The sequence below is a fragment of the Caretta caretta genome, chromosome 10 (genome assembly GCF_965140235.1).
Source record: "Caretta caretta isolate rCarCar2 chromosome 10, rCarCar1.hap1, whole genome shotgun sequence".
NCBI classification, from domain to species: Eukaryota; Metazoa; Chordata; order Testudines; family Cheloniidae; genus Caretta; species Caretta caretta.
The window spans coordinates 7,284,291-7,311,544 of NC_134215.1; the positions used below are offsets into that span (position 1 = coordinate 7,284,291).

Sequence of the window (27,254 nt, forward strand, 5' to 3'; positions counted from 1 at the left end):
AGCAACACCAATGCGGCTCCGAAGCACAGCGCCTGGGTTTGCTCCAACTGAGCCAATTGGCATTTGCCTCAATTACAAGTGAGAGTAACCCTCACGTAGCTCTTCCAGCACAGCCCTGTTCACGTCCTTGCCTGCACTTCGGGGTCAGTACTGGCGCAGCTGTTCCATGGGCAAAGTTGGAATTATTCCCATCTGCAGCCTTACCATGAATACAAAGGTTCTGTAAACACAAACTGATGTCAGGGCTGCAGGAGGGGATGATATAAACTCACTGATTGTCCAAGCAGTTTAGGATGGGTGCCCGAGCTCGGCCTCAGAGCCATCTGGATTCCTTTACAGATGTCTGCAAGCGTTGATGAGTCCAGGCCTCTCTCTCTAATGCTCTGGGCCCAGCCCGGAGAGAAACTTGCCACCGCTGACAGCCCTTCTTCCCTTTTTAAGCCCAGCACTTGCAAGGAGCCTCAGGAAGGAGACAGCCTCAGTGAGGGACAGATCTGGAGGTTGTAACTCTCAGCCAGGATTTTGCAGCCCTTAATCCAGTGACATCCAGTTCAAAACCCTAACCATGAAGTGACCTCCTAGGGTTTGTAGCTTAACCTGCTTGGGGAGGGGACTAATGGGGCTCCATGTACAGGCAATGCAGACATCTGTATCCTCAAGGACTGGTCAAAGTTCAGGACATCACAGACCATCATGTGAGTAATTCAGATCCCAATCCTGCAAGGTACAGAGCCCTTGCCTGCTCTTCAGTGGGGATGGAGAGACCATCCCACCCCACGGGATCAGGCTCTGGACGTGAAGGCAGTTAGCATACCAAGAGACCAACTACACTGGCCACATGGCTTCTTGTGCACTGCTCTGCATTTGACCCACAGCTCTGCCCCTGACCTACAGCATTTCCTGGCTTCTGTAGCAGAAGCTACCCTCTAGGGAGGTCGCTGTACGCCGGGGACAGGTATCCAGGCCAGACTGGTTTACAGCAGCAGCCAGAACTGTCCCCAGGTCTGCAGAGACAGAGAGGCTGGGCTGACCCATTTCTGACCATGGACAGTGCAGCGTCTAAAGCAACTGGTTAGTATTCCATCCCTGACCACGGTGATCTGGCAGAGACCCTGGCAGATCTAATCCAATCCCTTGCAAATACAAGAGCTAGCATAACCAGTGCACGAGAGATGGCCATTGTGCATCGGTTTATGAAATGTGAATCTATACCATCTCCGTGAGTCGCCTGCTGGCATTGGAATTCTATAGCTAGCTCCGGGCAAGCAGCCCATTAAGCCTTCCTATACTAACAGGAATGGATAAAACCAATATCTGCTTACAGCTGTCAGCATGCAGCACCACAAGAGGAGTCCCTATCAGTTCAGACCACGCTCAGCTTCATACTCGCGCTCCCCGTGCTGAACGCCTGCCAGTTATCATGCTGGCCACGCCCTCCCCAGATCAACCAAGCTGGCCACGCTCCTGGCCATTTAGAGACATCCCCACATTCCGGAGCATCACGCAGAGTGGAGCTTCCCCTCTTTCCTGAGCTGCTGTTTACTGCGACTCCCTCCAGATCCTTCATTCAAGGCAGGTGGAAACCCACTGGCAAGTCAATGGGCGTCCAGTATTTTGCTCCTCTGGGGGCAGACCCGAATCTTTCAGGGCTTTGTCCCCAGCCCCACTGGGGAGACCCACATATTAAGGAGGGAGCTTTAGCAAACAGCGGAACAGCCAGCAAATTGGCTACAGGACTCAAGTGCTAGTAACATTCCCAAGCCCAAAACACACAGCTAGCTGGTTTGGGAGACATCTGCATCACTACACCCCTTTGAATCCCGGTCTCCAGTTAGACCTATGGCTGTTCTTGAGCCACCTCTCCAAAGCCGCCTAAATTCACATAGAGCACTAGTGTGCTAAGCCAACAGTACAACCCCACAGCCTGACATGGGACGTGTGGGACCACCAAGCACAGAGCGGGTGGCCTGGCCATTTAGGCAGCCAAGCCTCATGGCCTGTGGGTCCCCAGAGCTTGCTTTCTCACATCCCCTATTTCATTAGGCAAGTTATGGCTTCACTTTGGGAACAGATTAACACACCACAAGAGAAGGTGGTCAAAACCCCCACAACCCTACAGGACGAGCCCCAAGACAGGGGTGTTTTATCCCCATTTCAGCCCCACTAGGAGCTTTTCAAGGAAAAATCGTCACCACTAAGGTCCAGATCTACTTCCATTATGGGGCAACTGAGAGTCCTGTGAAACATACAGACAACATGCAAGAGCTCTGAGGCCCATGGGAGGTGGACAGAGCTCCGGACCAGGATTCGGGTCCTGGGTTCTATTCCCCAACTCAGCCACTGACCTGCTGTGTGCCAGTGGGCAAGTCATCCCCTTTCCGCTGGCTTCCCCTTTCCACTCGCCCTGAAAGCTCTCTGGGGCCGGGATTGCACACTGGGGCCCCGCTCTCTACTTCAGTATTACTGCAATCCACGAGACACCGAAAGACAAGCACTAGAGAACAGAGCAAGGCTGGGAAGAGAAGGCCAGGCAAAGTCATCGGGTCAGAGCTGCCAGGTGTGACCTACAACTCCAGGGCAGCCTAGCAGCAGGCATTCTTCCTTCTTTCCACTGAATGCATCCTATGAAGTGAGCTGTAGCTCACAAAAGCTTATGCTCAAATAAATGTGTTAGTCTCTAAGGGGCCACAAGTCCTCCTATTCTTCCTTCAACTATCCCACAGCCCGTCAAGCCACGAGCACGGATGTTTGCACAAAGCAAGTAGGGCTCCTTCGGCAGGATCATGCCGCATTCGCTTCCAAGCTAAACAAGCGAGAAAGTGTAACTGACCTCCCTTCCTTTAGTGTGCAAGTGACAGGACGGAAAAAGCATCAACCTTTGATGCTCTTGTTCGGGATGGACTCCCAAGCGAGCGGGGAGATTTTATTTATCTCCATTAAAAAAACCCCAGAACACGCAGCTGTGCCGAGGCGGTGCCGATCGGAAGTGCAGGTGTGTGCAGCACCAGGGCAGGGATCACACTCCACTTCCCAGATCGGGGAGCTTGAGGAGCCCCTAAAGCGACCCAGTGAGAGATGCAAAAGCGGAAGTGCAGCCACATTTACAGCATTTCTACAGAGACGGCTTCTGCCTGCCTCATAAAATGTGTTTGTGGCCAGGAGACCAAGGACCGCGGAGTCCTGTTTGGCCATAAAGGAAGGAACAAAATGTCAGTAATTTTCAGGGAGAAAACACGGAGCGCCGCCTGCTCCTGGGATCCCTGGTCTTCTTCTGTATCACTCCCCCCGGTCACTTACCAGGTTAATTTAAAGATCCCAGCGGGCTTATTAAGCCTGCACAATAAAGAGACAAAAGTCCAGGATGAAACGGGCTATAAATCAAAGGGACAAAGCTCTCCCCCTTCAAAGGGGAAGCGAGCACACAGCTCAGAGGGAATTCGGCATTTTTAAAGCCCCCTTTGCAGAGATGCAATGAGAGAACTCGCCGCAGAGCTTCGCCGCCAAAAGCCCTGCCACTTAGCAGCCTCTGCCCCAGAGTGAAACTCAGGGGCTGATTTCCATTTCAGCTCCATCTCCTCCCCTGCAAAAAGCCCCTGAGCCGGTTTCCAGACCACGTCCGAGGGCAGGAGTAACTGAAAACTAACTGTTTCAAGCCCGAGCCCTCCCCGCCCCAGGCTCGCCTGTTTCGCTGGCAAAACTCGCCCTGTAAATCTGCTGGAGGCCGAGCGCGCCTCGGGCGCCCCGCACCCCCCTATTGTTCCGCGCCAGCGTGCAGGACACATGCAGAGACTGACGCCTGCAAGGGGGGGGCGGGTGGCCCGCGGAAGAGGTGGACAAGTAGGGGGGGGGGGCTCAGCTTTTGTCACCAAGGCGGTACCGCCCTGCACCCGAAATTCAACGGTGCACACAGGCAAACGGGGGCAAGTTGCGCCCCCGGGCCAGCCTCAAGCAGCCGAGCTCAGCCCCGCAGCGCTGCGAGAAAAACACTCCTGCAACCAACTCCAGCCCCCCCGGGGCCCGCAGGCAAAGGGGAGGGGGAGAGAAGCGATGACAGACGCCCCGAGGGGGGGGGGGGGGAAGCAAACGCAGCCCCCCAGCGGAGCCCGGCTCAGCCCCCCACAGCCCGGGGGGAGGGCGCGGGAGCGCAGGGCAAGCAGCCCCCGGCCCCGGCATGCGCTGGGCTCCCAGCCAGCCCGACCCCCCTGCAGCCCCCGAGCCTCGGCTCAGCGCCCCCCCCCCACACACACACACACACCCCGAGCGCCCCCCAACAAGGCGGGGGTGGAGGCGCGGGGGCTGCTGGCTGAGGCCCCGCACGGCGGCTCAGGGCACCCCGGGAAGGGCTGGGCGGCGGGGAGAGGGGGGGTCCTGCCCCACGCCCACCTTGTTGAAGGCGAAGAGATCCAGCTTGAGCTTCTCCCGCTGGGGGTCGTGCCCCTGCCTCCGGAACCGAAACTTCATCATGGTGCCGGGCTGGGCGCTCGCCGCCGGGCTCCCCGCAACGCCAGCCAGGCAGCGGGCTCGCCTGCCCCATGCACCCGGCCGGCCCCGCGCCGCCAGCCCGCAGCCTGGACGCGGCGGGGAAGGGGCCGTTCGGGAGGAGGCGGGGGTGGGGGGGGGTGAGCGACGCCCGGCCGAGCCAATCAGCGACCCCCGGGGGGAAGCGAACCACACAATGGGGGAGAGGCGAAGGCCAGCGGCTCGCGAGTCCGGCCTCTGCTGGGAGCATGCGCCGGGGCGCGGGGGTGCCTGGGAGATGTAGTTTTCTCTCCCCCACCCGCCCCAGGGCTGCCAAGTCTTTGGAGTCCCACCCGGGGCGGGGCCCGATCCTGAGGGGGGCGGCTGGGCACTCCTGCCCTCTGAGTCCTCAGTGAGTTCTCAGCCCTGTCTTAGCCAGTGCCCAGAGAAGAGGTTTGGCAGCCGGACAGTAAAGAAGGTGGATTCTGATCCCCGCCACACACACACACACACACTCACGCGCACGCTGCCCAAAGGAAAGGGGGACTTGTGGCACCTTAGAGACTAACCAATTTATTTGAGCAGAAGCTTTCGTGAGCTACCGCTGATGACCAAGATGTTCAGGGACCCATGCGCTCATTGCTCCTAAACCTCTGATTGCCCAAAGGGTGCGGGGAAAATAAAAGCACTTCAGGGGTGGAGAAAAGGAGCCGGGAAGTGGTATTTACCCCTTCACATAACACAACCAGCAGGGGTCTCCCAATGAAATGAATAGGCAGCAGGTTTAAAACAAACGTAAGGAAGCCCTTCTTCCCGCAACGCACTGTCAACCTGTGGAACTCGTTGCCAGGGGATGTTGTGAAGGCCAAAAGTGTAACTGGGTTCAGAAAAGAATTAGATGCGTTCATGGAAGATCGGTCCATCAGTGGCTATTAGCCAAATTGGTCAGGGACCCATGCGCTGATTACTCCTAAATCTCTGATTGCCAAAAGCTGGGACTGGCCCACTGTGACAGGGGATGCATCATTTGATAATTTGCCCAGTTCTGGTCCTTCCCTCTGAAGCATCTGGCACTGGCTGGCCACTGTCGGAAGACAGGACACTGGGCTAGATGGACCTTTGGTCTGACCCAGTCGGGCTGCTCTTACTCTGGCCTAATCCCGCTCATGTAGCTTTCCTTATCTCACTGAGCTCAGTGTAGTGACTCACATGCTGGACTGTTGGCACGTGGCAGAAACAGGCCTTGCCTTGAACACATCAGCCCCTCCAGCCCCCCAACCCCATCAGGCTCAGGCCTCTTGTCCTCAGCCCCTCCCTAGCTCCTGCACACACGGCTCCCTCTTCTGTCACCTACACTGAGCATGCTAAGCAGAAGACTGCGACAATCTGTGCCCGGTTTTCTCAACATTTTTCTTTCTTAGCCCCCTCCCCCCCACATGCTATAAAACCTCCCTGGCCCACCTGTGCCCCAACACCTGGTTTTCTGCCTACCCAGGAGATTAAAAGCCACTTTAGATAAGCTATTACCAGCAAGACAGTGGGGTGGGAGGAGGTACTGTTTCATATTCTCTGTGTATATATAAAGTCTGCTGCAGTTTCCACGGTATGCATCCGATGAAGTGAGCTGTAGCTCACGAAAGCTCATGCTCAAATAAATTGGTTAGTCTCTAAGGTGCCACAAGTCCTCCTTTTCTTTTTGCGAATACAGACTAACACGGTTGTTACTCTGAAACCTGTCGTTAGGGGGTTGCAAGCCTTGCAGCCACAGGGGGCCCCACGAAGCTAAGTTGCTTGGGCTTCAGCTTCAGCCCCGCACGGCGGGTCTCGGGCTTCGGCTTTCTGCCCTGGACCCCAGTGAGTCGAAAGCCGGCCTTGCTTTCTGGTTTATTTTGGAGGACCCCCTGAAACCTGCTCTCGGCCCCCCCACCCCCTGTTGAGAACCTCTGGTCTATGCTCTGAAATGCCAGGGTTGCACTCGTACGGTGGCTAAGTTATCACCATAAGCAGTATTATTATACTAAGCAGCCCTCGCCTACATTCGGCAGGGTATTTCTTGCTGCTTTTTGCAACTCCCAATCTTGTACAGAGCTGCAAAAAGAAGGGGCGTGCCTTGTAATAAGGGACTGTTGGTGACCTTACCCGAGGGCTAGAAACCTGAGCTTCTCGTGCAGTCACCTCCAGGAACTGGGGCTTTAAGCAAAACCCCAGCTATACTGAGTCTCACAGGAGATGCCAACACTGGTTCTATCCCGGAGCAGTTTGTGGGTTTTGTGTCATGGGTGGTGGCAGGGCTTTGACTGAGCTTGTAAACGCTGCGGAAGAAGGGAGCGCAAAGGAAGGATTGTAGCTTAATCTTCATAGAGGCTCAAGCTCGGCAAAGCATTTTAAGCCCATGCTTAAACCTCTGCTCCTTAAGTAAGTGTTTGCTGACTCAAGGCCACAGGGTTCCGGTGCGTATGTACAGACCAATGCACAGAGCACCGGACTTCTGGAGTTTCTTTCTGTGTTTCAAGCACATGAACAGTGCTCCGAAACCACCTTTGGGTTTTCCCAACCTCTCTAGGCGTCTCCCTGTCCAGATTAGAAATGGGGGCCATGGTGGCAGCTTTTAAAGTATCTCATGCACGCTGGAAGCCTTCATCAGAGACATGCTGATAAAGAAGCCCCTCGCAGGGCATTCCGATGCTGCAGAAGCCGTGCTGCCAACTCTCAGGCTTTTGTCACGAGTCTCGTGGTAATTATTGTCTTCCCTAAAGCCCCAGCTCCTGGACGCAAGTGGAAATGTGGTGACTTCAGCCTTCATTCTGAAAGAAAAAGAAAGTTTCTCACCCTCCCGGCTGTGGAGAAAGCATCAGAATGTGACCCCCAGGGCACCCTACAGGCTCAAAAAGCAGCAGGCAAATAAAAAGAACAGCAAATCTAGTACTTCTGCATAATCTCATGACTTCAAAGCCAATTTCAGGATTTTGGGTGCGCCTGACTCACAATTATTGACCATTTGGGGTTGGCAAACCGCTGCTGGCAAACCAGTGCAGAGCTGAGCCGAAGAAGCGCCGTGCTATTTGTACCGGCCCGCAGAGTACAGGTCATACACCCGAAGGCACGCTGAAGCAAGCGAGTGGGTGGTGTTGCTTGCACCTTTGGGGCTATTGCACCAGTGCTGGCTGACACAGTGTGGGTAGAGCCTGGTACGGTGTTCCGGGTTCATTCCAAGGCAGTTTGTACAACACCCGCCTCGTGCCGCACAGGGTTTTGCTCTGGTTGTTGTAAAGGGAGATGCGGAAGCTCACTCGTGTGGGTTTGCTTTGATTTGATGTTCCAAACCTCTCTGAAATTGGCACAGCTTGACAGACCTATTTCTCCAGGAAGTGTGTGGGAAGCTGAGGGGGAAAGCACGGAATAAAGCCCTGATCCAAAGCCCTTTGAAACTAACTCATTGACCCTTTGGATCAGACCCTAAATGTGTCAAACTGCAGGCTTCTGGATGGGTCCTGCAAGATGCTGCCTGTTTTCACAGGCCAAAGTGGGGGCTGGGGGTGTTAACACTTTGCAGGATTGCGCCCCATGTTTAGGGAACTGGGTTATTTTGAACTGGAAATAAGGGGGGGGGGTTCTGATTGCAGTCTCTAAAATCATGTGTGCTATGGACAAAGTGAACAGAGAAGTGTTATTTACCCTTTCCCACACTACAAAAACCAGGGGTCACCTGGTTACATTAATAGGCAGCAGGTTTATTACAAACAAGAAGAAGTATTTCATCACACAAAACACAGTTAACCCGCAGAACTCATTGCTATGGGATGTTGTGATGAACAATAGTATAACTGGTTTCCAAAAAAGAACTTGATAAATTCATGGAGGATAGATCCATCAATGGCTATTAGCCAAGAGATGGTCAGGGATATAACCCCATGCTCAGGGTGACCCTAAATATCTGACTACCAGAAGCCAGGAGGGGAAGACAGGGTAGATCTCCCCAAAGTACCCTGTTTTATACACTCCTCCTGAAGCTGTGGTACTAGCCTATGTCAGAGACAGGACAGTGGGCTAGATGGATCGTTGGTCTGTCCTAGTAGGGCCTTTCTTATGAAAGGGATAAAAAGAAACATTTGCATGTGGAGCTGTCTCAGGCATCCGGAGCACTACACAATTCCAATTCCCGTCCCTGGGGTCGTTCCATTAGGGCCAGTGTCACAACGTGGATCATTAACTTTAATTAGCAAATGACTGCACAGCACTTTGAAACATAAACTCCCCTATAGCTGCTAAATATGATCATAAGTGAGTCACATTCACCCCTGGGGTAAAAGCAGTGGTTTGAGTTAGCCCAGAAATGATTGTGGCCCACAGCAGGTGAGGAAGAGAGAGTCAGCTGAATGCTAGGAAGAAAGGGAAATTGTAAGGTGAGAATAAAGGCAGCATTTTCCAATGTGGCTAGTGGTTTTAGGTCCCTCAGTTTTGGGGGAACTCAGCCAGACCCCAACAGCCGAACATTCAGAGGTGCTGAGCACCTGTAGCTCCCCCGCAGAGGGCTTTGGGGTTATGACTGACTCTGGTTTGGGGAGGTGTTAGAGCAGGATGCAGGATTGTACTGCATAGTTTGGGGGTGATTTGCTGGGTGTGGGTAGGAGCATCCCCCTCTGGTACACTCATTGATCTTTGCTTTCTTTATGATCTCTCGTGAGTTTCACTTGGAGGAGGTGTCACCAAAAGTCATTTAAAAGATTATGATTTGTATCGCAGTAGCCTTCAAACCCAGCTCAGGCTCCTACTGTGCTGGGAAGTATACAGCCCCAAAGTGAGAAACCCGAAGTGCCTGCAGGCTAATTGACAAGACAAACAAAGGTTGGGAGGGGAACTGAAGCACAGAGAGTCAAAGTGATTCACCCAACGTCATCCAGCAGGCCAGTGGCAGGGCCAGGAATAGAATCCAGCTCTCCTGATTCTCAACCCAGGGCCCTACCCACGTGACCTCACCACCTAATTAGTGATTATTGTTCACATGAGGATGCCAGAGATATGAAACAACGTATCACAAGCACATAGACCAGAAGGACAAGACGGTCTATTGCCTCATGATTGCTCCTCACTCTACTCTGGCTAGAGGCCAGCTCGCCATACTCTTCTAATTCACATCAGCCACAAATTCAAACATCCCAGGAGTTCGGCTCCAGGGTTTTGATTAATTCCATTGTAGAGATGACAGGAGCTAGCTGAAAAATCTGGATTCAGATTTTGCTTCAGATCCCAACTTCCTCAAAGTTCTGCAGTTATTCAGACCTTGGGGTTGGGTTTCGTTCCAGCTAGAAAACAGATACCAGGAAGGTCAGGGATGGCTTGAAGGAAAGATCTGAGAGGAGATTTTCACAGTTTCTTTGGGCAGTTGGCTGTCCAATTCCCATTCAAACTAACCAAAACTGGGTGTCCAAATCTCAGTCTGGGACTTACGTCCAGTGTTAGCCCTTTTAACGAGAGCCAGAATTCGGGATCTTGCACGTTGTTGCCATTTGGAGGAGAGAATAGCGATGGAGCCGGGTATTTCGCTACTGCAACCCTGTTAATTTACAAAGAATGTACATAAAGCCCTGTTTCCCTGAACCCAGTGGGAATCAAAGAGCAGGAGGCAATTATTTACTCACAGCTGCAAGCCTCTTCCCAGCCAGCACTCTACCCACAAGCTCTTCCTTTAAGCTTTTTCTCAGGGTCATGCTACAAATGCTTATGGGGCTGTCATGGGGCTTCCTTGCTGCCTTCTCTGTGTGCCTCCGTGGCATTTGCGCTGCTTCTATCTCTCTCCCACTTTCATTCAGCCATGCACATGCACAGAGCTGAAATCCAATCAATCCTCTGTCCCTGCATTTGTCATCAGACCCCCAGGAAATCCCTTCGACCACATGGCCCAGCCACTGCCCCACATGGTCTAGTCCTTGGGCGGTGATTTTCCATTGTTTCAGCTATCACTAAATGAAAGGGCATTTAATTGTTCCATCACTGAGCCTGCCTGGAAGGCAGCTGTCACACTCGACAGCTTGAAAGAGGACCATGACCACCCAACTCCCGATATCGCACCCATAATTGAAGGCATGATAGAATGAAACGCTTTGTGGCTGAGAAAGGAAGATTTTTTTATTCTTGCCACCCTGTCCCTTCAGCCCTGAGCACAATTTGTTCCCCTAACAAGGTCTCATCTTCAGATGCCTCCGTCAGGGATTTGAATCCTCCGGCTGCAGATCCCTGGTGAAGCTGCTCCTCCGTGGCTTGATCTTTGCAAACCCTAGCACATTCTGCAGACCCTCCCTGCCCCGAGAGAGACGGTACCCACAGTGGGAGCTGGCTCCCAGTCCTAGAAACACGCTCGCTCACCCTCGCCAATCACGCTGCTGAGCCTGCCGGGAACCCGCTTTTCTGATTTGAGATACAGCCAGTTCCTCAAACTGACGGCCCCATGGTGCACAGAAGTAAAGCGCCACACAAGGGAGAAGAGAGTCCGCCTAGGGGCAGAGGGGCTGCCACCTGCCCTCCACCGGGGAACACCCAGCTTGCCAGCACAGCCCTCAAAGTGGACGGCACTGGATGGGGCGGGAGCCTGTGTAGGCTAGCTGGGAGATGCATTGTATCAGGATACCCCACGGACAGCCTCTGCTGGCAGGGCTCCTTAGCAGGCCTGGCTCTCACTTGATGCCTTCCTCTGGCCAAAAAAACCCCAGGAAGGGCATGTGGCAAGGTCTCCCCATGGGGCACAGAGTGCTGGCAGGGGACGAATTCTGGCCCATGTGCTTGTGTTGCTGGGAACCGAGGCCATTCGTCCTGACTGCTGCTCCCACACCGGGCCAGGGCAGACCACCACGCACAAGAAGGGAACCGATCAGGATGGCTCAGGTGACTGCAGCCTGAAGTGACAGGTGCAAAACAACCAACACAGAGACAGAAGATGCTGAGTCGTGTATGTCCCTCCCCTCCCTCCCGCCTAATGGGGCCTTTGTGTGCTGGGCTGCCCAATGTATTTACCTGTAAGCGCCTCAGGGCAGAAGCCCTTCTGAGTCCCCGGCTGTGCAGCCCCATGCACAGCAGTGGCGTTATCGAACTAATAATGCTATGGGATAGTAACAAGTCTTTGCTGCCATCTTTGCCAGAGTCCTGACTACCCTCACCCCCCATCCAGCTTCACCCTCCTCCTGACCAAGGATGACTAGACAGAATTCCACCTGGGATCTGCATGGACCACCTGCTAATGGGCTGCAGGGATCACCAGAGAGCATGGCCCGGCCTGTTTCCATCCCTGGGTGCTAAGTGCAAACCTCTCTGCATTCCCAAGGCCGGGCTGTGCTGAGAAGTGCCATGAATCAGGGTATCAGGCTGGCAGAGCTGCTGGCTGTTCACAAAGAGAATAATCCGATAGGAACGAGAGCGTAGGTGATTGCACCGGACGTGGATGATTCACCAGACAGGTTTATGGGGCAACTGGTTGAACATGTCTGTGCCTCTTCCTCAGACGCTGACATCTCCTCACAAGGCCAGCTGGATCCTGGGTGCAACTGGAGGAATCAGGCCCGGGTGGTTACCAAAAACCTGTTCCATTTAAAGGAGAAAAAAAGAATCCCCCCGCCCCAGTCTTTGAAACTATCCCAGGAAGGAAAATTTCAGCATGTTACAAAGGCACAGTTTGGGTCCAGCTTCCCTGCTATGAATCCCTTTCCCTCCCCATCCTGAAGAGTCCCCAGCCCCACTCAGTTGCTCACACCCGACGGCTGTAATAACCTGCTTTCAGAGCCCTGCTGCCGGACCACAGAATCGCCAACCCTGCGCATTCCAAATCCCTAGCCAGCCCCCGCCCCACAAATGAGATTGGCTTCAGAAGGAGAAGATTAAAAAAAAAAAAATAATCGGGGGGTCATTGTCTTTGCCTTCTGGTGCCTGAGTCTTTCGGGGTCCCCTTCTCAAGCGGTCTCTACCCCCAGAAGGCTGGAAGCTTTGTGGGTTTCCCCCCCCCAGTGCAAGCTGACATTCTTTCATACTCACCAGAGTTCAGGAGCTGGGACTTCAAGAAATTCACCAAGTCATCTGGCATGGAGCTTTCATTGGAAAGAAAAAAAAAAAGTCTTTGAGCCATTCTGGCTGCAAAGCCCACCCAGCCAGCAGGACCGGCGGCAGTGCTGGCTCCAAATCTGCAGGCAGCCAGTGCCAAACACCCATCCACATCCCGATCTGGCCCTGTGAATGTGGAGGAAGTCCCTGCCCCTTGTCGATTAGCCTTCACCGGGTGGGCGAGCACCAGTGCTAACAGGACAGGGGGTGGTGAGCACACTGCCCTCTTGTGGCTGCAGCTAGTGGCCACACACAGGAGCAGACAGGCAATTAGCATGTCGTGTTTGTTACTGCAGCCCCCCCCTCGCCCCCCGGTGTGATGCTCAGGGGACCAGGGTTATGAGGCACCTGCCTGTGGCATGACATGGTCTTGTCTGTGCCTGCTGTAGATCAGCTCCCTGACTCCACCAGCCTCTGGCAGCACAAGTCCTGCCATCCTGGCCTCCGCAGACCTGGCTCCCTCTGTCCAGGGAGCGACAGGCACACGCCAACCCCCGAGTCCCCGAAGCGTGCCCTGCTGCATCCAGCCCCTTAGCCACTCGACATAATTCAGAGTTACCAGGCCTGCTGGTCCCAAAGGAATCGGACACACCAGCTTGTCAGAGTCAACTCCGGCTCATCACTTTGCTTTGCACTGCAGCACGGAGATCTATCTATAGTGAACACAAGCATGCTTGTGATGAAGTGAGCTGTAGCTCACGAAAGCTCATGCTCAAATAAATTGGTTAGTCTCTAAGGTGCCACAAGTACTCCTTTTCTTTTTGCGAATACAGACTAACACGGCTGTTCCTCTGAAACAAGCATGCTTATTATCAAAGAACTGAGATTCAAGCGATAGGGAGCAAGACCTATTGGAAGCCAATGGTTACATATAAAACAAAATCATAACATGCTTCCTGGAGACTAAATGTCTCTGATAATTTACCCTCCTGTCTAAAGCTTAGTTCACCCCAAGTTCTCTCCAGCATCTTCAGCCATGCCTGGTTGAGACCCTTTTTCATGACGCAAACTCACTGGTCCTTTACTTTGTCGGTGAAGGATGCCAGGGTGTCTGCTTTCACCCTCAAATATACTTGAGCGCACCTTTGATGTGCACCTCAAGATAGGCTCCCTCCCCCCACCCTGCTTGCTTTTCCTGTTACTTTCCTCTTTTTGAAGTTTTCACAAGCCTTCATTAGCATTCAGTTCAGACTGGTGAGAGGAGACGCACTGTGAACCATACAATACTTAACTCAGCTGGAGAAACATCTTTTGTCGGGACAGAAAACCTGGTTTTCACCTTTGCTGGTGCCCAGTCCCTAGACACAGGCCTGAAGGATGTAATTTTCAGTGTACAGACATCATCCACGGACATGCATTTTGCGATTATATGGAAGGCCAGTGCGACACTGGTTTTTATTTGAGACCTCTCTCTGGTGAACGAAATGTACATACCAGCCCCAGGAGATCCCTGCAACCCGTCTGTGCCCCAAAGAGATTCCGGGGTCACACTGGGCAGCCGCTCCGCCAAGTCAGCCAAAAGCAGAGTGGGCAGCAGGAGCTGTACCAAGCCGGCCTCTGTGGAAAATTGCCCTCTGTGGACCTCGCACAGGCTTGTCACTGTGCGACTACAACCCCCTCCCCCCCCCCCCCCGAAGGAGCTTTCACCAAAACCTGCCTCCCATGCAGTAGCTGTCCGGGCCCAGATCCTCAAAGGTATTTAGGCTCCTAACATCCATTTCAAAGCCTAAATACCTTTTGAGGATCTGGGCCCGGACAGTTACTGCACGGGAGGCAGGTTTTGGTGAAAGCTCCTTCTGGGGGTGGGGTGGGGGTTTGTAGTCTGTGGCTGCGTGCATTTGTGCCCCAAGAGATCCCTGGCGCTAGTCAAATGCTGGCAGTGTGCTGGCTTTACTTCGATTGTAGGCTCGTTGGGGCAGAGACTCACTTCTTCTTGTTCTGGGTTTGTACCGCGCCTGGCACCCTGGGGGCCTGTTCCACGCCAGGGGCACACATCGGCGTTACCACTACACAATTGAATAATAATAACATTGGTTTCCTGGTGGCACAAAACCACCTCTTCCTACTTCCTCCGGTGGTGAGTTCTTATGGGGCCAGAAGCGGTGTTTCATCATATACATGTACCGTGCCTAGCCCCACAGAGCCCTCGCCCCGAGCAGGGCCTCTCCACCCCACTGGAAGACGAATAATAAAAGCAGCACTTGGGCTGATCCTGATCCTGAAACCGTAGCAGTGGCGATCAGGTAGCGGGGGTGCAGAATAACAGCGCCAGGGCTCATAGGCGCCGACTCCGTGGGTGCTCTGGGGCTGGAGCACCCACAGGGAAAAATTAATGGGTGCTCTGCACCCACCGGCAGTCAAGCTCCCCTTCCCCCCGCCCCACCTCTTCCATGTCTCCTCCGCTGCGCGCGCCCTGTCCCCGCTCCTCCACCTCCCTTCCTGCCTGGCCGCTGCCAAACAGCTGTTTAGCTGCTCCGGGAGTGGGAGGAGGGGAAGAGCAGGAACGTGGCGGGCTCAGGGGAGGAGACATGGAAGAGGTGGGGCCGGGGTGGGGATTTGGGGAAGGAGTCGGAATAGGGGCAGGGAGGGGGCTTTGGGGAAGGGGATGGAACAGGGGTGGGGCAGGGGCTGGGGGCAGAGGTCGAGCGCCCACCGGTAGGAGCAGAAGTCGGCGCCTATGCCAGGGCTGCCCGGGCACCATGACCGGCTGGCGGTGGCCCTGGCCTCGGTCCCAGCTCGAACAGCAGCAGGCTGTGCTCAGGCCGCACCACCACCCCGCTGCGAAGACGCTGTCCCCGTCCCCTCGCTGGGGCTGTGTCTTCATGCTGCGGGCTGCCTGAGGCAGGAACGGGGCCTTGTTTCCCGTTTGGGAAGCACCTGGCACTGTGCTCGTAGACACCACGGACGATAATGATCCAGGTAATGGCCACGCACAGTAACCCCGCTTTGCTGCAGGCACCCACGGCGGCCGCTTCTGGGGTGTGGTGAATCCTGGCAGGTATTTTATGGGCTGACGGTCCGCTGTGGCCCGGCCCTACCAGCTGACCGAGGCCGGGTACCTGCCGGCGCTGTACAGCACAATGCTGATGGTGGAAGTGGAAGATTCAGATGCATTCCTCACAGCTCTTGGGGGCGGGCTGCCCGTCCCTAGCTGTTTGCAATCACGAGCGTGTTCTGTAGTATCTAACAGTGGCAGGTGGAAAGGGGATGGGTAATGTAGTGGCAGAAACCTGAAACTGTAATAAGTAGCCCTCGCCTGATGGGTGCACGTCTCTGCACAAGGGGGCGCTTCTCAGGAGCAGGATGTAGCAGAAGGCAAGCCTCACATTTAACAATGCACTCGTTGGGCGGCAGCATTACACAGGGGTTAGAGCAGGAGCAGGGACAACAGGACGCCGGAGTCCTGTTCCCAGTTCTGACACTAACTTCTTGTGCGACCTTGATCAAGTCAGCAAACATCCCATGCCTCAGTTTCCCCATCCATAAAATACTACCGCCCCTCTGCAAACTGTTTGACTCATTCAGAGGAAGGTTGATCTCGGAGGGCAAGGCCTTATTACTAAGTGTATTTTCATTGATGCCCAGAAGCACATTCTGAGGTTTCTAAGGTCTGCTCTACACCCGAAGACGAAAGGCGGGATTTGGAACCGATTTAGAGCCACTGGTGCCTGCTCAGTGAATTTAATCCTGCTTCATAGTGGTTTAGATTGCACACACCATTTTTGTACTGGCATAATGATCTATGTCAGGGAGCAGGGGATATTTACCATTATAGTAAATAATATACCATGCCCTAGCATAGACAGTTAAACCAGGATAAAGTCCCCTTTCTTGTACCACAATAAGCTATACCAGTCTAAAGCACCTTCATAGTGACACCACTGCATTCACACTGGGAAAGAATATACCGCTTTAACACTATCAGCACAGGTTTCAGAGTAGCAGCCGTGTTAGTCTGTATTCGCAAAAAGAAAAGGAGTACTTGTGGCGCCTTAGAGACTAACCAATTTATTTGAGCATGAGCTTTCATGAGCTACAGCTCACTTCATCGGATGCCTCAGTACAGTCACAATGGGACAAATTCCTAGTGTAGACAAGGCCTGAGAAATGAACCAGTATAGCCAGTTTGAAACCAACAGAAGCATGTCCACACACTAAGTTGTCCCAGTTTAATGAACCGGGTCGTTTAAACCAGTGGTTCTCAGCCAGAGGTACGTGTACCCCTGGGGGTACCCAGACGTCTTCCTGGCGGTACATCAACTCATCTAGATGTTTGCCTACTTTTACAACAGGCTACCTTAAAAGCCTTAGTGAAGTCAGGTTTCAGAGTAGCAGCCGTAGTGAAGCAAAGTCAGTACAAACTAAAATTTCATACAGACAATGACTTGTTTATACTGCCCTATATTCCATACACTGAAATGTAAGTACACTATTTATATTCCCATTGCTTCACTTGATAATATGGTAAAAATGAGGAAGTCAGCAACTGTTCAGTACTAAGAAAAGGAGGACTTGTGGCACCTTAGAGACTAACCAATTTATTTGAGCATAAGCTTTCGTGAGCTACAGCTCACTTCATCGGATGCATATGCAGTTTCCACGGTATGCATCCGATGAAGTGGGCTGTAGCTCACGAAAGCTTATGCTCAAATAAATTGGTTAGTCTCTAAGGTGCCACAAGTCCTCTTTTTCTTTTTGCGAATACAGACTAACACGGCTGCTACTCTGAAACCTGTTCAGTACTAGTGGGCTGTGACATTTTTTATGTCTGATTTTGTAAGCAAGTAGGCTTTAGGTGAGTTGAACCTTGGGGGTACGCAAGACAAATCAGACTCGTGAAAGGGGCAAGTAGTCTGGAAAGGTTGAGAGCTACTTGTTTAAACCAAACAGCATTAATTTGGGGCCACTTGTTCAAAGGTTGCCTAGATGTCCTAGCAACAGAAGCAGAGATGGGCTGGATCCCTTCCCCCCCGCCCCGCTCTCTGGGGGTGGGGAGGGGTACACGCTCGTGTAGCTGTAATAGATATTCGGGGGTAACTGCACCTCAGTGGAGGGTCACGCACCTGTCAAGCCACACAAAAGGTTAGAAGCAGCTATTAAAAAAAAAAAGCCAAGCCAAGAAGACATGCCTTGTTTTGCTTGACACATTCACAGGCCAGCTGCCTGTGTGACTGCGTAAGGGTGGGATTGAAGGGGGAATAGCTCACATGGCGCCTCACAGTCAAACAGACACAGCTGGCCCTTACCATTACATTGCAATGACTCAAGCTGAGCGTTTTGCTTCAGCAGATTTAGCATTTAAATAGTCACCCCTGGGCTTTGAAGTTAACACCCCATTAAAAAGAAATGAGGGACGTTTGCACTGTGCTGGAGCTATTGTTCCAGTCCATCAGGATGCAGGACACTGATTTCCACAGGCTTTCCCTGAGGCCGGGGAGTATTTAAGTGTAGCTTTGGGCCTGGTATGTTTTCTCTGTCTACAAATGATAAACACATCCTCTCAGCCAAATCATGGCTGACAGCAAACCAAGAAAGAACCAACGCCAAGCGCCAGTGGGCGAAAGCACAGCGTGTGTTTCTCTCCTCTCTGTCCCAGTCTGCGCTGACCGGAACCCAGAAATAACCACCTGTTTCTGCATCTAGCAGAGTCTCGGAGATTTAAGTTTCAGAGGAACAGCCGTGTTAGTCTGTATTCGCAAAAAGAAAAGGAGTACTTGTGGCACCTTAGAGACTAACCAATTTATTTGAGCATGAGCTTTCATGAGATTTAAACGCATGGTGCAAAGAAAACAAAAGGCATAACAGAACAGGAGGACTTGTGGCACCTTAGAGACTAACAAACGTATTTGAGCATAAGCTTTCGTGAGCTACAGCCCACTTCATTGGATGTATCGGATTAAATGAGCTGTAGCTCACGAAAGCTTGTGCTCAAATAAATTGGTTCGTCTCTAAGGTGCCACAAGTCCTCCTGTTCTTTTTGCGGATACAGACTAACACGGTTGCTACTCTGAAAAAAGGCCTAGCAGTTATATCCACATCTGACTCCACAGATTCATTGAAATGTTCCTCTCAGGCCAGGCCTACACTAGAGAGTTTGCCCAGGATAACAGTTGATTTGGGGTGTGATTCCCCCGCCCCGACATTTCTATGCTGGCCCAACCCCTAGCACAGATGCCATTATCCCAGCATGAAAGTCCTTTGGCTGGCATAGCTCATTTTGCTCAGGGAACTGGCATCAGCTGCACTGGCCAAAGCCCTTTTTTTGCTGGTATAAGCTGCATCTCCGCTAGGGGGGTTGGCTGGTATAGTTATGCCAGTGTTGCCCCATTTCGACCAAAGCAGCTAGTCAGAAGTTCAGGGTTCTGTGGATGGTCCAGCTGGGAGCAGAAATTGACAGGAGCTGGGTGTTTTCTTTGATGCGCTTTTGTTTATTTACAAGGAATGTACAAAGTCCTGTGTCTCTGAACACAGAAGGCATCAAAAACAGAAGAAACAAGGTGGGCAACGTCTTTTACTGGACCAACTTCTGTCGGTGGGAGAGAGAAACTTGTCCAATAAAAGACATTATCTCCCCCGGCTCTAATATCCTGGCACCAAAAACACTGACTGCATACAAAAAGAAAAGCAGCAGTTTCTTAGCTCTACACCCTCCCCCACACACCTCCCCAAGCTTCTTTAGCCAACACGAGACCCAAAAGCTCTCTCTCTCTCTCTCTCTTTTTCCTGGGTTGCACAGGCTCCTGCTTGGCTTTCCTGCAGCTTTTCTTCTGACTGCCTCTCTTTTTGTTCTTGTCCGTGACCTTATCATCTGTATGTTCACTCCCACAAACACCTACCCAAAACAACCCTCAGCCTGAAAGCTCCTGGCAGGTTCACACACACCTTTTGTCTTCAATAGGGGTTACATTTACAGGGGTTGATTGCAGGGTGAGCTCACACCTATCACGCTCAATGGGGTTTTAACTCAATCCATAAGAAGGTTTCACCCAGCTCATAATACCTGCCAGCCTGTAGTGTACACCTGACCTGAGACGGTTTTGATTGCCCCTGCGTACGCCCTGATGGTTAGCACCGGCTATTGGAAATGGGCATGGGGTATGATCCGAGTGCTAGCCAGACACCCACGCTTAGTTCCTCACTCTGCCACAGACTTCTTATGTGACCTTGGGCATGACTGTCCGTGCCTCAGTTTCCAATGTGGAGATAACAGCCCTGCCCTGCCCTGCCTGACATGGGGTTGTGAAGAGAAATTAACCAAGGACTGGTTTCAGAGTAACAGCCGTGTTAGTCTGTATTTGCAAAAAGAAAAGGAGGACTTGTGGCACCTTAGAGACTAACCAATTTATTTGAGCATGAGCTTTCGTGAACTACAGCTCACTTCATCAGATGCATACCGTGGAAACTGCAGAAGACATTATATACACACAGAGACCATGAAACAATACCTCCTCCCACCCCACTGTCCTGCTGGTAATAGCTTATCTAAAGTGATCATCAAGTTGGGCCATTTCCAGCACAAATCCAGGTTTTCTCACCCTCCGCACCCCCCCCCCACACACACACACACAAACTCACTCTCCTGCTGGTAATAGCCCATCCAAAGTGACCACTCTCTTTAAAATGTGTATGATAATCAAGGTGGGCCATTTCCTGCACAAATCCAGGTTCTCTCGGTGCTCAGATACCAGGGGAATGGGGGCTGCGAATGTACCACTGACAGGGACGATTGTGTTCATGGAAACAAGGTCTAGTGATGAAGGGGATACTGTCAGGCTATCTACATTTCAGTTTTTTTAATGATTTGACAAGGGGATCACTAGGCTGGTTTACACACACACACACACATTTGTTCCGAAATAACAAAAAGGTGTGAATTGCCCCTGATTTCGTTATTTCGGGGCAAGTCTGTGGGTGGATACTTTTGTTTTGGACTGAAAAGGGTTAAAGTTGATTTAGCTCAAGGCAGTTTGCGTCCAACCTAAAGCCTGGTCTCCATGGAGAAATGTCTCCAGCAATTTCACGTAGCTCCTGGAAATGGGAATAAAAACAGATACATTCATGCAAACCCCTACTGTGGACACAGTTATATCCATTTCAAAGCGTTGCTGTTGGTTCAAGTTTAAAATGTATTGTGTCCCTATGATGCAAGCTGTCCTGCTAAATGTTGAAATGGACTAAACTGATGTAAACACTTAGAAATCGATATAACTGCATCCCCTCTAGCCAAATGCACCCATTTAACTGATCTGTTTTCTTTCCGAGTTGGAGAGATCAGTGCGAAAACTACACACAGTTGCATCCTTAGGTAAATTAATTTTAATCACTTTCAATCCAAAATAAGAGTGTCCACAAACCAACTCGAACTGAAATAAATGCACAATGTCACAGACCTACCAGTTCTCCAGTCATCCGTGAAGTCTTTTAAAAACCAGACTATATGGCCGCTGAATCTCAAAACTATGCAGATTCTAGAGCTGAGATTTGAACTCTGCTCTGCTTCCAGGGCCTTAACCGCAAGACCATCCTTCCTCTTTTTGATCCATAGCAAGAGTTCATTTGAAGCAGCCTGAGATTGGGTGCAGAATTCCCAAGCGGGGGGTTATACGTGAGGTGCAGGGGTCTCTCTGGCTACAGAGGTATATTTCAACCCAGGGGTGGCCAGCCTGTGGTTCCGGAGCCACGTGCGGCTCTTCAGAAGTTATTATGTGGTTCCTCGTACAGGTACCGACTCTGGGGCTTGGAGCTACAGGCACCAACTTTCCAAGGTGCCGGGGGGCGCTCACTGCTCAACCCCTGGCTCTGCCCCCACCCCACCCCTTCCCTCCCCCTCCCCTGAGCCTGCCATGGTCTCGCTCCTCCCCCTCAGCCTCCTGCACGCCAGGAAACAGCTGATCGGGAGGTGCGGGGAGGGAGCCGGAGGTGCTGCTCAGTGGGGCTGCCAGTGGGCGGGAGGCGCCGGGAGCGGGCCGGGGGGAGCTGATGGGGGGCAGCTGACGTATTACTGTGGCTCTTTGGCAATGTCCATTGGTAAATTCTGGCTCTTTCCCACACTCAGGTTGGCCACCCCTGTTTCAACCCATCGAAAATACCACTTCACAGCGTAAAGCCACAACGTGGGGACACACAGCAATTATGCAGCGCTTAGGGACAGCCATGTTACCCAAATGCTGGCCACGCACGCTGCTGAGCTTTTCCAGTCTGGAGATAATCTTCTCCAGGTGCCAAAGGCCGAGCACGCAGCCAAATCAAGAACCTGCTTCTAGAATGCCAGGCAAGGGATCTGGCTAATCCACAGGCCAGTTTAATTCTACGTGTGAGATCTCTATGCTGCCCAGTCAAACTCTAGGGGGGGGAGGGATAACTCAGTGATTTGAGCATTGACCTGCTAAACCCAGGGTTGTGAGTTCAATCCTTGAGGGGGCCATTTAGGGATCTGGGGCAAAAATTGGGGATTGGTCCTGCTTTGAGCAGGGGGTTGGACTAGATGACCTCCTGAGGTCCCTTCCAACCCTGATATTCTATGATTCCTGCATCAAGATCACTTTGTCTAGCCCCAGCTGCCTCAACCTGGCCATGCACTCTGTTTCCTAGTTCTTTGGCCTTAAAAGCGCTTCCTCGCTCCTGGGAAGGATTTGAGGTGGCCCACAAGCAGTCAGTCCCTCGTAGATATTTTTAGCAGGACAAATCACAGCTGCTCGCCATCAGGGGATGTGTGAAGAGCCCTCTAGGACTGGAGCAGGGACATAAGCACCACTGTGGTGCCAGGCCTCGCCAGCGAGTGGCTGGCGTGCTCTTCCCCAGATACCCAGCTGACCCTGCAGCCAGGATGTGGGCTGGTGGCTGGCAGTGGGAAGGATATTCCCATCTCTCTCCAGCTGCGAGCTCTTTGGCAATGGTTCTCTCCCTGTCCTGTCAGCTTGGGGTTATTGACTAGAGAGCAGAAATGGTGCAGGGAGTTTCCTATGGGCCAGGTAAGCGGCCAGGCGCACTATTGCTGTGGGAACTGAGCCAGAGAACAACCTGGTCTCATTCTCGGACAGCTCCCTCCTGCTGCCCCTCCCTGCGGCCTTGTGCCGGAAGCAATAGCTCAGCCCAGGCCCTGTAGCCAGATGCACACACGCTGGCTCGAACAGCCCCCTGCACTCTGCCCGCCGGCACTGCACATCACTAGCTACAGCCAGGAATCGCTCCTAAAGGTGCAACAGCAGGGTGTAGGGCACGAAGTGAAGGAGGAGACTGTCCCTGTCTGAGGGCAGTTAGGTAGGCCCCAAGGTCTTCTCCATCTTGGCCAGGGTTTGGCCAGGACACAGGAGCTGCGCTCTAAACCCTTGAGCCATCCATTCTCGTCCCCCAAACTCCCGTCAACCCGCTGATGTGCTAAAGCAGAGAGATCCGAGCAGGTTAAGACAGCCTCAAGCAGATCTCTGGATATTTTCTGAGTTTCTGAGAACAGTCCCACATGGAGGCCAAAGCAGCAGCTGTAGCTGGAATTTCCCTGGGAACGCCTCAGCCCTGGGTAGGATGGGGAAGGTTAGGGCAGAAACGACATCACAGGAGGGAGCCTGTGTCACTGGCTGAAAAACCAGCTGTGGCTGGGGTGGGGCCTGGTGAGAGAAGGGGAAATAGCTGAGAGGAATCACAGAGCCCCTGGCGTCAGGGCAACTGGCAGCCCCCAGGAATGTTCCATCCCAGTTAATGCCACAAGGATTTGAGGCAGTCGTTTGTGGTCTAGCCATTTATCATGGGACTGGGCGACAGGACTCTGGGGCTCTTTTCCCAGCTCTGCCCCGACTCGCAGTGCAAGTCACTTCATTCCTCTGTGCCTCAGTTTCCCCCCGCTGATGATATTCCACCCCTTTCTAAAGTGCTTTGAGATCTCTGGGTGAAAACTGCCATCTCGGTGCCAAGCGTTATTATCAAGAGCTAGTTATTAAAAGACTAGCTCGGCTTCTAAAATTCTCTGTCCATTTCCCACCCTAGAATGGCTCATTGCAACCGAGACCTCTGTGATAATAAATGAGCTAAAACGCCCCCGACAGCTAGAGCAGAGGTGACACATTTCTGCGTGACCGAGGGGCACAGTGTGGGGTGGCGTGAGACACAAGGCCAAAGATCAAAGGCCTTTAATTAACCGAGCTGTGCAGTAATAAACGAACAGGCTGCTGGTCTCTGCACTTGGAGACAAAATGCTCAGGGGATGACATCACGCAAGGGCTGCTATAAAAAGGACGGTGATCAATTGCTCTCCTCGTCCACTGAAGGTCGGACACGAAGTAACGGGCTTAATCTGCAGCCAGAGAGATTTAGGTTAGAGGTGGGGGAAAACTCTCTCATTCTAGTGAAGCACACCGGTACGGGTTACCTCGGGAGGGTATCATAGGAGGTTTTCAAGAACAAACACCTGTGGGGGATGGGCCAGGATTTCTTGGTCCTGTCTCAGCGCAGTGGGGCTGGACTAGATGTCCTCTCGAGGTCCCTTCCAGCCCGACAGTTCCCTGGTTCTACTCGCAGTCGGAAAGGTCTGTTAGCGAGGGGAACGCCTGAGTTAGGGGATTTAGAATAATTGAGACAAACGCCCCACGGCAGCTGTTAGCATCTGACAGGTGGCCCCTGTGGGTCTGGTAAAGTCACCACTGGACTCGGGGGCACATGGGACAGGTCTCCGCCCAGCAGAGGAGCAGGGACGTGATTCAACCCACTGCTCCCAAGCACAGCGGGAGCTGGCAGGCCCCGTGGCAGTCTCAGCAGAAAGGCAGAGGAAAGGACGTCCCTGCTGAGCCCCAGGTCAGAGGAGAGGTGCTCTGTGAGGAAGCTCACCGTGCTGCTCGCATGAAACATAGTGGACACTAGCCATAGCCATAGAAAAGCCAGGATCCAGCCCAGAGCGCTGTCCCCAACAGCTGGCCACTCGGTGCTGCAGGGAAAGATGGAACCCGCAGCCAGCAGCGGGCCAGGTACCCCTCCGACGCAGGACTGCTTAACCCTTTATCTGAAACTCTGCCCTGGTTTGTGCACCGGACTGGGAACCAGATGTTCTAATCATAGAATCAGAGAAGATCAGGGTTGGCAGAGACCTCAGGAGGTCATCTAGTCCCACCCCCTGCTCAAAGCAGGACCAACCCCAACTAAATCATCCCAGCCAGGGCTTTGTTAAGCCGGGCCTGAAAAACCTCTAAGGATGGAGATTCCACCACCTCCCTAGGTGACCCATTCCAGTGCTTCACCACCCTCCTAGGGAAATAGTGTTTCCTAATATCCAACCTAGACCGTCCCCACTGCAACTTGAGACCATTGCTCCTTGTTCAGTCATCTGCCACCACTGAGACCAGCCGAGCTCCATCCTCTTTGGAACCCCGCTTCAGATAGTTGAAGGCTGCTATCAAATCCCCCCTCACTCTTCTCTTCTGCAGACTCAACAAGCCCAGTTCCCTCAGCATCTCCTTGTAAGTCATGTGCTCCAGCCCCCTAATAATTTCCGTTGCCCTCCGCTGGACTCACTCCAATTTGTCCACATCCTTTCTGTACTGGGGGGCTCCGACTCATGCAACAGCCTTGAGCAAATCTGTTTCCTCTCTCCGTGCCTCAGTTTCCCCCCCATTAAAATGGTTTGGCTGGTGCTCACTGGCCAGCCTCCCTGAGGGCTCCGAGGATTGGTTAGTTAGGGAGGCAATGGTTAAGTGCTGTGTTTTACCTACACACAGGGGGCCTCTACACGCTACCGTGCTACAGGCATGATGCTGGCGTCTCGAGTGCACACTGCAGAGGGACATCCCAGTGCCTCTGGGCACGTACCAGAGCCCTTCCGTCTCACGGCCTGGTGCTCGCACACCTAAGCAGTATTCCCTAAAAAGAGAGACTGAGGCGAACCGTGGGCCAGTCCCTTCCAGCTGGCTAGGGAGAGAGAGAGAAGCTCTTTGCTCGGCTGCTTTCTAGCCGCTGGGGTGAGGCGGCTTTGCTGTAGCAAGCAGGCTCCCCCAGCCTTGGCTGGAGTTCACGCCACGCTGGGTCTGAGCTCAGCAGTTGGCAGATACAGCTGCTCCCAGGCCCGCTGGGCGCCCCCAGCCCAGGCACGACCTGAGCTTGGGCCCGAGCCACGACAGCTTTTTAAAATTAATTGGGTGGATTTTCCCTTCCTCCGCCCCCACCCTCCCACGTCAGCCACAAGCTGTCAGGCCCCATCCCGCAGAGGCTGAGCCAGGCAGGGGTGTCCACACCTCCTCTCACAAACGATATCCAGCTGCAGCCACCAAAAGGCAGGGTGGCTCACGTCAGTTTCCACCAGGAGCTGTCCCGGCCTTTCATGCCAGTTTCCTCTGCTCCTCACCCCTGCCCTACCACTGAGCAGGGTTCGGGGTAGATAGAGCCAGGATCCCCCAAAGATATCCAGCCCCCCCTTGTTCCCTCATGTGGCTCCTTCCTCCTAGGGTCACCTTCCTCTGCTTTGCACCCTCCTCCTTACCCTTCCTCTCTCAGCCCCCTAGCTGGGCGCTTGGTTTCTCACTCACAGCCTGTATCCTCCAGCTCCGGCTAGAACCCATCCTTCCCGAAGCAGCAAAGAGCACGGGCACTGCGTGGCGGGGAGGGGTGTGTGTGTGTCTGAATTTGGTTGCCTGAGTGGCTCGAGCAGCTCCCCTCCCGTGCGAGGGGATGAGAATGAAGCAGATGTTCCTGCGGTTTGTTAAGCAAAGCTGAAGACACTGACTGTATTAATCCCGGGGAAATGCTTTCATGTGGGGGCCGGGGATGTTTTTAAAGCTCCCAAGCATACAGGCCGGTCTCTCTGCCAAAGCAGGCAGCCGGAATTTGCACAGAGCACAACGTACACAGGAAGTGGTAGCAGAGAGAGGGCTTCTGCCCCAGCGAAAGGCCCAGTAACTGGTGCCCCGCCCCCTCCGTACCCCTGGCCCCTCTGCCTGTCCCCAAACAGGCAAAACGTGCCAGGATTAGGGGGCACGTCTGTGGGGATCTTAGGAAGGAGCTGGCAGCTCTGCTTCCCCCTGCGTAGAGTGAACTGTGCGGAATGATGATCTCTCAGCAGAGAAGCGAGGCCAGACTCTGCTCCCGAAAGGCTCCGCTCAGCAGCCTCAGGCCCAGCCCTGAAGAAAATTGGCTAGTCCTGGGCCTGGAGCGGAGATGGCGGCTCCGTGCACCTAGAAACTCCGTCTCTGCTATGAAAGCCCCAAGCCTTTGCCTCATGTAAGGCCATGAAGTACTCTGAGTGACACTTATGTCGACTAAGTGCTGATCGAGCATTAATTAAATAAGGCTCCTGCAGCCCTGTGACATGGGTGTTATCCCTGTTTTACCGGTGGGAAAACAAAGCACAGAGCAGGGACCAGCTGCAGGTCACACGGCGAGTCAGGAGCTGGCTTAGAACTCACAAGCTCCGGGTTCCCAATCGAGGTTTAGCTCACGAGACCATGCTCCAATTAAGGACAGGTGAAAAAAGTGGTAGAATGGATGAAGGGAAGCTTGTTATTTAGCTGCACAGCACAGGCCCGGTCAAAGCAGGCTTCCCCCAGGACCACTGACAGTTAATTAAGAGCTAGTTCTGGCCCTGGCTTCTGAGACTGCATAAGTCTATGGGAGGAGCGCTTTGCTGGGACAAAAAGAAAAGGAGGACTTGTGGCACCTTAGAGACTAACCAATTTATTTGAGCATAAGCTTTCGTGAGCTACAGCTCACTGTAGCGGATGCACACAGCTATCCCT

At 53.0% G+C, this 27,254-nt stretch overlaps 1 protein-coding gene and 1 long non-coding RNA gene across 3 annotated transcripts in view; both read right to left on the reverse strand.

The window, feature by feature from the left end:
• The window catches only part of LLGL1 (LLGL scribble cell polarity complex component 1), a 72,896-nt gene extending 68,312 nt beyond the window's left edge, over positions 1-4,584 (reverse strand). For both annotated transcript variants that reach the window (XM_048868298.2, XM_048868297.2), the window contains exon 1: positions 4,384-4,584. In XM_048868298.2, the coding sequence (XP_048724255.2) occupies positions 4,384-4,464 (81 nt within the window). In that variant the 5' untranslated portion in view covers positions 4,465-4,584. The remainder of the gene's footprint in view (positions 1-4,383) is intronic.
• A 3,956-nt stretch (positions 4,585-8,540) lies between these two features.
• LOC142073446 (uncharacterized) lies at positions 8,541-26,141 on the reverse strand. Its single transcript, XR_012670351.1, has 3 exons — positions 26,003-26,141; positions 12,478-12,530; positions 8,541-11,993 (listed from the first exon to the last, which is right to left on the reverse strand). It is a non-coding gene; the product is annotated as an uncharacterized LOC142073446 (long non-coding RNA).
• Between the last annotated feature and the right edge of the window lie 1,113 nt (positions 26,142-27,254).